Raw genomic sequence first — 13,959 nt, forward strand, 5'->3', positions numbered from 1 at the left:
GACTTCAAAACCACAGCAGACAGTTGGAAAAAATACATAAATCAATATACAGTGTTCATTTTCCATGTCTATCTCTCAACTTCTACGTCTTTCTTTCATGCTTGTTCTCATACAGGTCATAGCAGATTGACTGATAATATGAAGTAACTTAAGCACTCAACAGCATCGTTTATAATAGAGCACCACTAGAGTTCCCTAATTCATACTTATGGCTAATGACATCATTTCTGTGTGAGTCTCTTTAAGAGAGGAGGTTTGTTACAGTGGCATGGATGATAGATCTAGAGTAATAAAAATGTGAATGTGCGTTATTTAGCCATACAAAACCATAAACAACCCCGACGCAACTGCATTAAAGTGATGTCCAAACTAGTGGTGAAGACAAGAAAGGTTAATATGTTTGTTCACATAAAACCTAATGATGTCCCAACATGATTTAAAAATGCTACAAATAGAAATCTAAAGAATCAGTGGAAACAAGAAAATCTGTAGTGACCAACAATTAATGCAAGTTAAATATTTCCTATTCATTGACGTCAGAACGTTTCTTTGTTCAGTTCTTTGCTTTAAATGAGATTTTGAATCCCTGACTCTCGATGTAGCCTTTGATTCTTGGACCCCACTGTACGCTACTTGCCTTTTTTGAACATAACAAAATACTAAAGCAAACTGTATATGCTCAGATAATGTGTCTAGCATATCAATTGTAAAATGAAACATCTTGTCACAAAGGACTGGACCTTAAAAAAAAACTCCCGCCTAAACAAGAACAACAGGGTAAAATGGTGCAGTCTTCCCAGGGAGTCATGAATAAACCAAGAAATCCATAACAAAAGCAGGTCGTGGGATTTAGCAGACCTTCTCTGACTCAATGCACTGCTGATTCCTCTATCTGTCAGACGGTCTACCTGCTGAGGGTTTTACTGATGACTGGTGTGTGAGCGGTGAATAGCTATGAGTCAGTAGAGAGTCGGTGTATATTGATTGGTTGAAAAATTCTGAAATTAAGAACAAGCAAACCTGGCTGTGGGGGACAAAAGCTAGCTGGTTGTGTAATTCAGTTTTAATGATAATTATTATGAGAAGCAAAGGGTGCATGGACCGGTCTCTCACCATGACGATGCCTCCTGACTGCTCGGCTGTACACATACTCATGATGGGAGCCATGCCTATTGTGGTGCCCTGGAAGTAAACCCCACTGCAATAACACAGTGAAAATAGAGTTAAGAATGGAACAGAACAAAAGAACAAAAGAACAAGACTAACACAGTAGGCTATGTTTAGAATAGCATGTGTATCGTCAGCAGTGTGTGTATCTGTATGCATGAAATACACCGATTTTTATTATAATAAATTCTATAATATTAACTTATTGTTTTCGGTGTGTCGGGCCACGCCGTGCCCGGTGTAGACAAGGTGTTAGCCTAAGCCTAAACCACAGTGTCCCCCACACATTAGTTTACACATGTTTAGATGTATGAGATTCTGGATGAGATTGTGTGTGTACCTAATAAGTTGGGCGTTATCATGTGGCAGCTGTGGCAGCAATTTCAGTTTCCTCCAGTCTAGAAACTCATGCAGAGTTGTGAAGGGATCCTGGGTCACTGCACATTTATCAGCATCACTCCATACTTCCAATCCCACCAGAGCTACGCGAATATTAAGGACCCTGTAAAACTGAGAGAACACGAACACGCGCAAGCACACACACAATATTAAATCCTTCTATTCTCCAATGTCTCATTTATCCACTGAGAAAACACCACATACATCCATATTATCAGTCAATTCATAATCTAAAAATATACAAAAACCTTTAGGTAGAGTCTTACAATAGGGGTTTAATTTAAAAGCTCATTCTTTACCCCAGAAGCCCAGCATTCATCTCTGTCAATCAGGGTTTTATTTTAGATCTCCAATCAGGCCTTTTAATTCACTTAGGCAGGGACTATTTTATACCTTCAGAATACTTTATACCTTGTCGACGTAATTGGCGATCTCGGCTAGCCTCTGCTTCACCTTCTCCACATCTTTTCCCTGTTTCTGGAACTGGAGAAGAAACAAAAGCTAAGATGGGGACTTGGACATACTGCAAAGAATATAAAACTGCAGTCAAGCCAAGTTTAGAAGAATTCAGGATTGTCTGAGTGGCATCATCTTCGACTGCCATCTGAAGGGACCTTCCAATCAGAAGTCTAACAGCAGACACTTAAGAGCACTCCAGAGCAATGCAGCATGTTTCAGGCACTGGCACCAACAATCAAAGTAAAAAAAAGACCTTGTGCAATCTGGACACAAGAGCCAGACACTTTTGCTCCACCATTGTTTCCCCTGTGTGAATGCATGTTAATGTGAGTGAGAATAACCTTGCTAAGAACAAAACAAACTAATATAATCATTCTTATTCAAATGCAGTAAGTAAAGCAAATTATGCCTACATTTTGATTTTAGTTCCATGTGACTATACAGAGCAGCCAAAATCTCTCTAACCCCCACACACACATACAGACAGCTGTTCTGATAACACCAGTTTTCCTGTTGCCCGAAGTTTCCTTCTTCCACCTCCAACATTCAATTTAAACAAAACACTTCCTGTTTCCCCATCTGATCATCTGGGAGAAATGCCCTACTTCCTGTCACATCCCTTCCTCTATGACCTGCTTTTGGTTTGGCCTCTCAAGTTGAAACAAAGAGCCAAAACTGCACCATAATCCTAATAGCCTACTGTTCAGTACTTGACTAAAAACAATTGGGTCATGAATAGGAAAATAAAGCACATCGTGTAGACTGTACAAAGTGGTTTAGGTACATGTACAAGTATGAGGTCATATGATACTATACACAAAATTCACATAATCTTCCTAAAATGCTGTTTTGTTTCTGATTCGGTGACCAGTGGGCACAGGTTTGGCAAAGTGGCATTACAATGATGCTATAAAAGTACCTCTCTGTTGTCTGCTACAATGATGAGTTCCACATATTTGGTGGTCTTCTGAACATCCCTCTTACGCTGCGAATCAAGAGAGAACATGGTGTGAGCAACCCCAAGGACAAAACGAACGGAGTTTAACATTAAGTGGTGCAGTTGAACTCCAGTTAAAATAATAACAGGATCCACAACCCCAAGATTAGCTTCACTTTAATGAAGAGCTAAATAATTGCATGTTTTAGGGCTATTAAGTGACTGCATGTTTTTGACCATAAACATATCGCTGCTGTCCTTCTGAAACCTCGCATCTCCATATTCATGATTTACATTTTTTTGTCATTAATCATTATTATAAGTCACCCTTTATGTTTTTTACTTGGTTTTGCAAATATCTATAAAAAGTATTAAAACTGCTTGTCAACTTTGACAACACAGTAATTAATCATTTAAAAAGTACAATGTTTTTCTATTCCCTTGGAGGTTTCGGAAAGGACAGCGACAATTTGCAACGTATTTATGTACCTTGTTGTGTATATTATGGGGTGTGTTCTATAAAATTCAGCGTGCAATGGCAGCCGAGGTTTCTTTGATGTGTACATCAGTACTGATGCTGTGAATCTTTTGATGCATGATATTAGACAAACACATTTTCTCTTTGCTTTTATTTGAGTAAATAGTAGAAGGTTTTTCTGTCTGCCTGCCTGTCACGGTCCCACCGTCTTGTTTATGAAATTCTAGTCGTGTGGTGGGATCGGGGCAGAGTCCTTAGGTTATGTGTGGAGAGAAACATATTGTTGTCCGTTTGACAATAATATACGTTCTCTCCAGTGTCTTGTCATTGGTCCCATTCCTCTCGTTTCCTCGTAATCTTTCCCTAAGTGTTTGATTACCCACACCTGCCCCGTGTCGTTATCCCTCGTTTGTCTTCCCTTTAAATACCCTCTTGTTTCTTTGTCTTGTGCTCGTGCATTGTATGTATGTGGTTGTTCTCGTGTCCTACGGTCCATGTTGCTGTGCTACTGTGTTTGCTGATGTTCCTCGTTTCCTCCCGTGTCTCTTGTTCCTGTTATCATTTGTTGTAGTAAGTGTTAGTTTAGTTTGTCAAGTGTTTATTCAGTCTTGTGTTTAGTCAGTCTTCGTTCTGTGCTTGTTTATTATTTCTTGTTGCTGTTTTACCCCATCGTGGGTCCTTGTTTTGTGTTGTTTAATAAATATCTTGTTTAACCCCTTCATTGCCATTGCCTGCCTGCATTTGGGTTCTTGCCGCCAAAATCCTGACACTGCCCTCCTGCTCTGTTAAACATGACACTCCTCGAAAGTTTTGCAAGCCCTCTGAAACATCCCAATGTCAGTCATTTACAACTTTGATCAGCGGTTCGGCTGTCATCACGGTGACGAAATCAAGATTCTTCATCTCCTTATTTATACTCATCAAATGGACGATGAAAGATTCAACATTTTATAGATGTGCCTCCAAATCAGTGCAAACACAGATCCTAATCCTAATATTTGATTTAGATATCATCCATGTGCATTATGTGCATTTATAACAGCATCGTTTCTACTATCTTTTAAAATCAATTTACTAGAGCTTGAACATCATATTTAGACAGCTCTGTGACAAGAACACCAACAATGTCAAGACTGTTATGGTTGAATCGTCTTTTAACCTTTGATGTCTTGTTCAGCACTCTAATCTTGTTTTAGCATGCATGGGAAGAGAGAACAACTACAATCCCCTAATCTGAATTAACAAAGGCATCGTAGTGAATCATGCTGCATGCTAATTCATTCTCAAGACAAAAAAAGTCATTCTCCAAACAAGAGATGATTAATAGCGGGTACATGGCCAGTTGTTGACAGAATACATTCATACCCTTGTGTTGAGTGATCGTGGCAGTCCTCCATCAATGCTATGACTGATGGTAGATATGTTGTGTCCATGTCCACAGGTTCCAGTGGGCAAGTGTAGTTGCTGACCTTCGTAGATCACATGCGTGTCGTTTTCTGGCTCAAAAGCTGGTTCCACCATCAGTGTTGTATTTTCAAGTAAGATAAAACCTCTGAGGATTTGAACAATAGTAATAAAAACTATTTATGTTGAAGCAAAACACATTATCATCATAGGCAAGCGTGGTGTAACATTCTTGTAAATTTAAAAATCTCATTTATTTTTCATCTCACTGAAGACAGGCTTTATTATTTTACCTCGCAGAAAACAAGCTCAATTCTTCACCTGCAATAATAAGTTATAACTGTCACATAATTCCTGTGTGGCGCATGGTGTTTTAACGTTTCAAAAGCATTTAGTGTCATGCAAAAAGAAGGGGTGCACTAAATTGAAAAATGGGATTGCAGAAACGTTGAGGTCAGATCTTGGATGATATCAGATAATCTGTAATTATAATTGTATCGATGCAATGTAAATAAGAAAATTGAGAGAAAATTAAAAGCAGATGATAATAATAAGTTAATAAATTCTACTGTCAATAAATCTAATTTTAATAAATCCAGTTGTTTGTCTTTGTACCACTGGGAAATGGCTGGATATATTTTTTCCTTGAGAATGACAGCAACTTGTATACAATTTAATTTATCCACCCCATTACTCACCAGAGAGTGACATGTCTGTGTTTTGAAAATTGACAAAAAATGATGACCATAATAATACCCCCATAGTCGACGAAACAAACAATCTTTTAGAGATATATGCAGCATATGCAGGGAGTATGTCAGAGTCACAGTTTTGCAGAACTAGGCCACAGTATTTAGAGAGAGTTTGCTCTTTGCAATATACTGTAATAACAAGAAACGGTAGACAAAAATAGTGAGCCATAGTGATAATTACAAATGGGTACTTGGAAAAGAAATGCTAAATTAAATTACATCTGATGATACCTTCCTTGCGATTTTTAACTGAATATTGTACCTCCAAATACGAAACCACAGTATTGGACCATTCAACATGCCACAACCAAAAATAACAAATCTGTCATAAGTTGTTCACGCTTATGTTGTTCAAAACCTATTTTTGATTATTACATCTGTTGAAGACAAAAAGAGAAATATATTCGGAGAAATGTCATGTGGTTTTGTGTCCATACAATGTACTGTAAGTAAATGAGGGCCAGTGTTGTTTGGTCACCAACATTCTTCAAAATAGCTTCTTTTGTGTTCTGCAGAAGAAAGAAAGTCATACAGGTTTTGAATGACGACAGAATTTTCGTTTTTGGGTGAACTATACCTTTATTAACCTTCTACTATGCACATTAATGCTCAGTGTGTTAGATGTGGTCTTAAAGGGACAGGGCACCCTAAAATGAAAACTGATTTCAGTTTCCCACCCTCGGGGTTGAATGAATATGAACATCTTTACAGTTAGTTATCTGTATGCTATTGTTTGGTATCAGACTTGACTAAGCCTCATAAGTCATATGGATGATGGGTAATTCAATTATAAAGGATTTTCGTCTGATTTTTTTTTATCTTGAACAATTTTAAACAGCTGCCTGAAGGTCTCCAAAGATTGTACAGTAAGTATTTTGTAATTACGAGCAAAAGACCTTGGGGGCCTCAGTTTGCTTCAGACAGAACAGTTCATGTTTACCTATTCTGCTCCTTTTACGGCAAATTTACTGTGGCCAAATGTTCTTTCTAATTACATTTTACAGCACCACTAAAATTTTTCACGACATACTAAACGCTTTCCATTGGACTGTGTGTTTATCTTCAGGACAATGAAGCATGGGATGACACTAAAGCTTTTATTGCCGTTTCATCTCATGGTTTTATAGTTTCTAAACACACCTTCACATACAAAGACTTGCGAAGTTCACTAGAAACACCATCGGAGGCAATACATGTTTGACAACTTAGTGTGCCTAATAGCTTTCCACACTGAAGCACACAAACTACTCGTTTAAGTAGTTTTAACGACTTTGAAAATTGGAACTCAATATGGTTGACAATTACTGAGAACAGTTCATAATGGGAAACAGGGACATTACAGCGGTGATGCCATGCTTACCTGATCCCAGAGCATGTACTGAGGCTGACTTCAGAATGTGTGTGCCCTTGGACCACCCCGTGGTAATAGCAATTCATCTGCAAAAAACACAGACAAGGTCAAGCAAAGAACAAGTATATGTATAAACCAAATAATTTAGAGATTTAGTTTCAATTAGTTGTAAAACGAGAAGAAACCTCTCCAGATGCAATTTAATGTCAGAAAATACTGGACCAATGGTCGGACGGGATTGCGTAGCGCTGTGCCACGTAGGAACAATCACGCTAAAGCAGCTGTCTGCCCATGAAAACCACAAACGTTCTGCCAGTAAGTGTCTGCTGGTCTGTTTTACAGGGGAAAACTGTTCTCCTCTATTATGGCTGGCATTGGCCCCCAAAGTCCCTTTCATGTGGAATTACCAATTGGCAGCCACAAGCCAGACAGGCTAACAGCCATCACATACATACATTTTCACACAACGCAGACAGACAAAACCTCTCAAAAACATTCTGTCAAAAGCAATCAATGCTTGACAGCAAAAATACTTGCCATCAGAACGTGCAGCATGAAGAGCAGCAGACACCTGCTTATTTTAACATAGTGCAGACACGCAGAGCAGGTAAATAGACACACAACAGTAAACAAAATGCAGCAATATTAAAGTATTTGTATCTGTCAGTCTGTTTACTGTTTGCTATATGTCTCCAACCTTTCGACCAGATTTTCGACCATAACGTTTTTATCTACATTTAGCATTAGCAGGCCCAGATTAAGAATTCAGGGGCCCCTGGGCACAAGTGTCTTGTAGACCCCCCCCCATACGCACGGGCGCACAAAGTTTTGAAATAGCCTACAGGGTATTACATGTAGGAAACACCTCTATTCTTATACAGGATTACATTGCCAAGTTACAAACTATGATCACAACCTGAAGGACAATATATCAACACCTGTACACATCCTCCATCATACAGGATTTACACTACAACAATGCTTTTCTGCCAGTGCGTCACGTGTGCTTATCTCACATATGCGGTAGAAAGAGAAGCACAAGACACAATCTGTGTCTCCAAGTGGTTTACAAAGCGTCTTATTTTCCCTCACAATCGCCATTAAAACACAGCAAACTTGAAGCGTGACTGCAGGCGAGTCACCCCGAAACTCATTACAAAGGCAGCACAAACGTTTTTATATGTCAATGTTAATTTATCTGCTAACGTGAGCTGCTGCATAACGTGATATGCAACATAAAGTAAGCCAAAAGAAACCAGCGCTGTTCCGATCAGAGAAGCGATGAAGTGAGTCGTACTGTAGATTAAAAGATCGAATGACAAGCTAAAAAACAAGTATGTGATTTGCATGATTGAAGAAATGTAATGCAGTTTATGTAATATGTCTTTTTGAAAGATTTTTCTTATTCATTACTGTCTCAAGCAAAGACAGCGCAGCTTCAAAGAGACACGAGCCAATAGCGTTTGAGTTTCATTGGTTGAATGTACAAGCCCTTCACTGAACGAACGAGTCAATTGAGTCAAAATGAGACTGAATGAACTGCTTCATGTCGTTCATGGTCTAATATTCTCTGTGTTACAACAATGCATATCCAGTAGTTACTCAACTTTTCTGAAAAATAAAGGTAATGACCTGGTTTCATTTAATTCCAAGGTAAAGTCAATTATGTCAAAACAGTTAAATCTTTGTATGGAACATTTAATTACACCAATTAAATGAGTTAATCCAGATAGATTTTAGTATACTAATATAATATAGATTTCATAGACTAATATAATGTAGATTTCGTCGACTAAAAATAGACTAAAACTATGATAAATTGGGATGACTAAAACTAAATTGCATTTTAGTCAAAAGACTGACTAAAACTAAATCAAAATTTGCTGTCAAAATTGACACTGATCTTAATTCTAATTTCAGTTAAGCCTTAACATGTTAAAATTCTTTATTAAGTTGTATGTGCAACATAATAAGTTACTGAAATTGTTAATATTTTGAAAATAAAATGTTATTTGAATTTCAGTTTCATTTTTTAATTTTGTTCAAAATATCGAGATGTGTATCGTATTGTGAACCCAGCATCGAGATATGTACCGAATCGTGAGCTGAGTGTATCGTTACACCCCTAGTAAATGCATTAGCTAACATGAACTAAACAATTAACAATATAGCACACATACATCTCGGAAACTTCTATTTGATGTCTGCATTTACGTCTGCAAACTTTCAGTGCAAAGTGTATTTTTTTGCAATACAAGACGTTTCCTGTAATGTGTCAAATAAAGACATCTTGAAGATGTCTTTAAAGATGTATGGATAACACAAGCAGTTTCTGCCAATCTCATATTACTCTTGAGTACCTTTACAGTAGTATGGCATATGTTGCATCTTCGAAGAGTATTTAGTTTGATCAAATTTATAAAAGAGTGATACAGCTGTACGATTATTTCCAGAAAAACACGAGCTGCTGGAGGCAGGCAGGGGGGACTGAACTACAGCACGAACACGCAATACATCACCTCAGAATCGTTTCGTGTTGTTTACATTATGCACGTATGCGCCGATTGCCAACAAAACACAGACATGACTTACCGCGTGCAGTTCATGTCCGGCATGCTTTAGCACTGGGACCGCGCCATCCATCAGTTTCAAACGATCTCCAAATCCAGCGTTATATCCACCATTTATATAACATCCATCACTGAAATGCCGTGAACAAACAAACACACCTCAACTTCTCTCACTATCGCAAGAGTAACGAGCTGCAGGCCCACAGCACAGCCAATCTTGATGCAGCACAGCCAATCTTGATAAGCAGGTCTTCCTATCACTCGTCAGTTGGCGCATGGGTGGGCTATTTCTTACGCATTGATCCCAGGAATGGGATCCCTTTTACGAAACAGGGATCCAGACATTTAAAAAACTTTCCGAAACAAGTTGGAGTGCTGGGGGAGTGAATCAAGCACAGCAATACTATGTTATTCGTCCATCTCGATTTTTTAAAAGTTGACCATGTTAAGCATGAGAAGCCAGCACGTCCAACAGTGTAGAGAAGTAAGAATTCATGACATAGCATGTTATCCCACCTTTAAGATGTTTATGATGTATGAGTGTATGTAAAACTGCCATGTACGTAAACATATGTTTATCAGATGTTTTTACACAGCAGATGTTTTCCAGATCTTTAGCAGACGTCTTACAGACGTACCTGTGGTATTCTGTGATTGTTTTCAGCGTTTCCCATACAATGCATTTGAATGAATGAATGAGGCATTTATATAGCACTTTTCTGTGTATTGCAGTACACCCAAAGCGCTTTATAATCATATGAGGGGGGTCTCTCCTCAACCACCACCAGTGTGCAGCATCCACCTGGATGACGCGACGGCAGCCACAGTACATCGGCGCCAGTGCGCTCACCACACACCAGCTATAGGTGGAGAGGAGAGATATAGCCAATACAGAGGGTAGGGATTATTAGGAGGCCATGATTGACAAGGGCCAGTGGAGGGGATCTGGCCTGGCGCATTTTTTCGCATGTTGTTCTCCCCAACGGTGAGACCATGTTGGTGTCTCCACATGTAACCTCCCCTTGTGGCAGGAAGTGGCCTCTGTAGCACGCTCTTCAGCAAGGAGAGCAGTGCTTCCCCAGTGTTCCTTACGGTGCCGGGTGGCGTCTCGCTAAAAGAGACGAATGTCACCGTCCGTGACGGCCGTCGGTACGAGCCTCTCAGTAGACTACTAAGTACTGATCCCACTGGAAGATTACGTCTCGCAGTAGCGCTCACTTGTGACTCGCTAGTCTAGTCAGTGTCGCACCACTTGAGGTTGTGATGCGTCTCAGCGCCGTGGCGTGTAAAGATAGGTCCCCAGTCTGTCTCTCAACACAACGTCAAGAGACCGACTGAAGGGGAACATCTTCGTGCCACAACGCTTCGCCGACCCGCTGCAGCGACCGGGAGATGCCTCTCAGGTTGCTCAGCCCAAAAAATGAGTGAATGGCCGCCGCCACCTCCCTTTTATACCCGTATGCACGGGGCGGGGACTGGCATGCGTGTGCCATTCGCCAAGCCCATTGGCGTTTTAAAATTCCTCTCGGAGATGATAGGTTCTCAAGATCAAACCCCAGTCTGTCTCTCGACACAATCGTACGGCACGTAACCGAGACGTTTTTCAGCATTTATTAATCTTTGTTAATGTTAGTAAACGGCAATACATTTTTCTTGTTATTTTACTATTAACTAATGTTAACAGCTACAACATTTGAAAAAAAATGCTGAAATTAAATTGAACTACGATTAACAAATGCTGTAGAAGTTGTGGGCTAATGCATCATCTAATGTTAATGAAAACAACCTTATTGTTAAGTGATACCAAGCAACTAATAAAAGTTTTTTGTGAGTAACTAAATTGTGAGTCACTTGACTTTTGATGTGAAATACACACCACGTCAAAATGTCAAGTGACTTATTTTAAACGGCTCTTACGAAGTTAAGCTTACCTAAGATGTTTTATAATCTAATTGTAAACTGTTAAGATAAATGTGAGCCTGTCCTTCGGATCTCCCATAATCCTTGTCTGTGCTCCTCATTTGCATTTACTCTTAACAAACTGAAGTGCATTCTTTCCACTTTGTAAAAACAAAGTTGTCAGTCAAGTTTCAATTTTCTTGTCACTCACGCTTAAGTCTTGTCAGGCTGTTGTTACCTGTTTTTAACGAACTAATCTTTTACAACAGATCCATTTTTAAACTTCTCAGCGTGAAGACAACAGACTGTTCACAGTTACAAGGACAGGTTTAAAAGATTAAAAATTTGTGCTAAATTTGCCCCACAGAAACAATATAGCCAAGACTATGTTTGAATTGGAAGAGGGGGTGGGCAACATGTTGTCAAAGCTGCCAGTTACGGTTCTTAGCCCTAGTCTAATTAAAAACTACAAAAGACAAAGAAGACAATTCAAATGAAGCCTGACAAGAATGTCAACATGTTGTCCGGGTGTCAACATCATATCTCAGCAGGATTAATCGGTTTTCTGGGAAGACAGCCAGTCAGAATACACTAGTCGGAGCAGTTTAACTATTGAAGAATTGTAGATAGATAATGACAACAATATAACGCTTTTACACTGCGCTTAACCATGGGTTCACTTTTTACCATTTACTCGCTATCTCACTACGGAACAACCTCATATAGCTAGTCTATGATCTTTTCACAAATTAATAACTTTGCTTTTTAGCAAATCTAAGCTGTATTAATGGTGTCGTGCACTACCAAGGAGTAAAATAAGTCAACCACTAACAGCCAATGCAATTTCCTGTTTGTCGAAGTGAGACGATTAAAGCTCTAACATACCGTAGAGTTGAGAGCGGTGGTAACGGTTTGGCCATTTACCCCGTAGTGCGTCTCTGTGTACTGGCTTGCAAACAGGCCGCTGGAACAGAACACAAACATAAACAAACTTTTTAACATTTCATCCGACACAAGAAGAATATTTTATGAGAGTGCATTTACACATACAAGCAAACGCATATCAAATATATCATTTGAAAAAAGCAGCACTTGCAGAACTGTCATATTTTCACTGGCCCATATTTGCAGAGCAGATTATGGAAGTGTGTCACACAGGAAAGTAAACTTGCTTTTTGGAGATGCACATAAACAGGATAAGTAGGGCACAGTATGTGCTGTGATCACAGGAACCGATCGATCAATATCTAGAGATCCAACTAAACATAGGCCCGCAAATAAAGTGGGGTCCAACACTTCAAGAGGACTTAAAAAACCTCTATTTTCATAACTCATTTATTATACATTTGTTTGTATTTGGTCAAAATATTTGCTTTAGTGAAGCAAATAGTCAAGGTGACATGGACTGTATGGTACAATTTCTGTAAAATCTGATGACCCATGTTTACCCAGCATGATTTGTTAATGTGACCTCTTGTAGAAAGAACAAACTTGCTTACGCAAATATTTTAAATATATAACCGAAGAAAAGAGAGCACTACAGTTTTGCCTTTAACCAGCAGTTCTGCACGTTTTATGGCAATTCTAGTCCAGTGTCTGTAAAGTTTTACCAGAAACAAACCTCAGGAGTGACAAAGTCACCCAACAGCAACGTGAAACACTGAGAGAATGCAAAGATGCATGAAATCAGGCTTTTCCCATTATATGTTCATTTTTTAAATTGATTCTAAAATACATGTAAAACATTAGTGTTGTGTTGTTTAAACATGAATATGAGCTTGTTTTCTTTGCACTATTTAAAGGCAGGATAGGTGATCCTGTCCAGAATTTTTTTGTAATGCTGGTTGGAAATCGTCTCGGTTACGTTTGTAACCTCGGTTCCCTGATGGAGGGAACGAGACGTTGTGTCGAACCGACAGATGGGGTTCGTCCTTGAGAACCAATCAAATTGTATTTTAGTCTCTTTTTAGTAATTCAATTCTATTTAACCCAGTCAATATAGTATAAGTACCTAGTAGTATAGACAAAACCAAAATTTTCTTTTAGCCAAACCCATTTCAAACAAGGTTATCTTATTATATTATTGTTACCTTATAGACTCAAGTATACATCCATTCCAGACATGGAAGACGCTCTGATTTGAATTTACGGCCATCGGTAGGGGTGGGAATCTCTAGGCACGTCATGATGCGATTCGATTACGATTCAGAGGGCTGCGATGATAAAACGATTCTCGATTTTTTCCTATACAAATTTTCTTTTTCTTGCTGTGTGACTATTAAAATCAAAGTATTTGTAATTACCCAGACAGATTTTACTTCCAATATTCTTTATTAATAAAACAAATGGAAGGGATTTCGCAAGTCAACTGGAAGGTTACATTTGCCAGTATTGCAAAGAACCAACAGGAAAAGAGTGACTGCCCGCAGTGCCCTGTAGTAGCATACAGAATGCAGTAAATTAATGCAGACTTTTTTTGCACGTAGCACTGGTGCTAGAGAGGTTTAAAGTTTGGTAGTACAGGCCAAACAGTAGGAGCACAA

The 13,959-nt window shown here is 39.0% G+C and overlaps 1 protein-coding gene across 3 annotated transcripts in view; it reads right to left on the reverse strand.

The window, feature by feature from the left end:
* The window catches only part of adam12b (ADAM metallopeptidase domain 12b), a 138,377-nt gene that overhangs the window by 31,953 nt on the left and 92,465 nt on the right, over positions 1-13,959 (reverse strand). For all 3 annotated transcript variants that reach the window (XM_057343704.1, XM_057343702.1, XM_057343701.1), the window contains exons 4-10: positions 12,302-12,380; positions 6,957-7,033; positions 4,806-4,992; positions 2,945-3,010; positions 1,978-2,049; positions 1,508-1,677; positions 1,114-1,198 (exon numbers count right to left, since the gene is read on the reverse strand). In XM_057343704.1, the coding sequence (XP_057199687.1) occupies positions 1,114-1,198; positions 1,508-1,677; positions 1,978-2,049; positions 2,945-3,010; positions 4,806-4,992; positions 6,957-7,033; positions 12,302-12,380 (736 nt within the window). The remainder of the gene's footprint in view (positions 1-1,113; positions 1,199-1,507; positions 1,678-1,977; positions 2,050-2,944; positions 3,011-4,805; positions 4,993-6,956; positions 7,034-12,301; positions 12,381-13,959) is intronic.

The sequence above is a fragment of the Triplophysa rosa genome, linkage group LG10 (assembly GCF_024868665.1).
Source record: "Triplophysa rosa linkage group LG10, Trosa_1v2, whole genome shotgun sequence".
NCBI classification, from domain to species: domain Eukaryota; kingdom Metazoa; phylum Chordata; class Actinopteri; order Cypriniformes; family Nemacheilidae; genus Triplophysa; species Triplophysa rosa.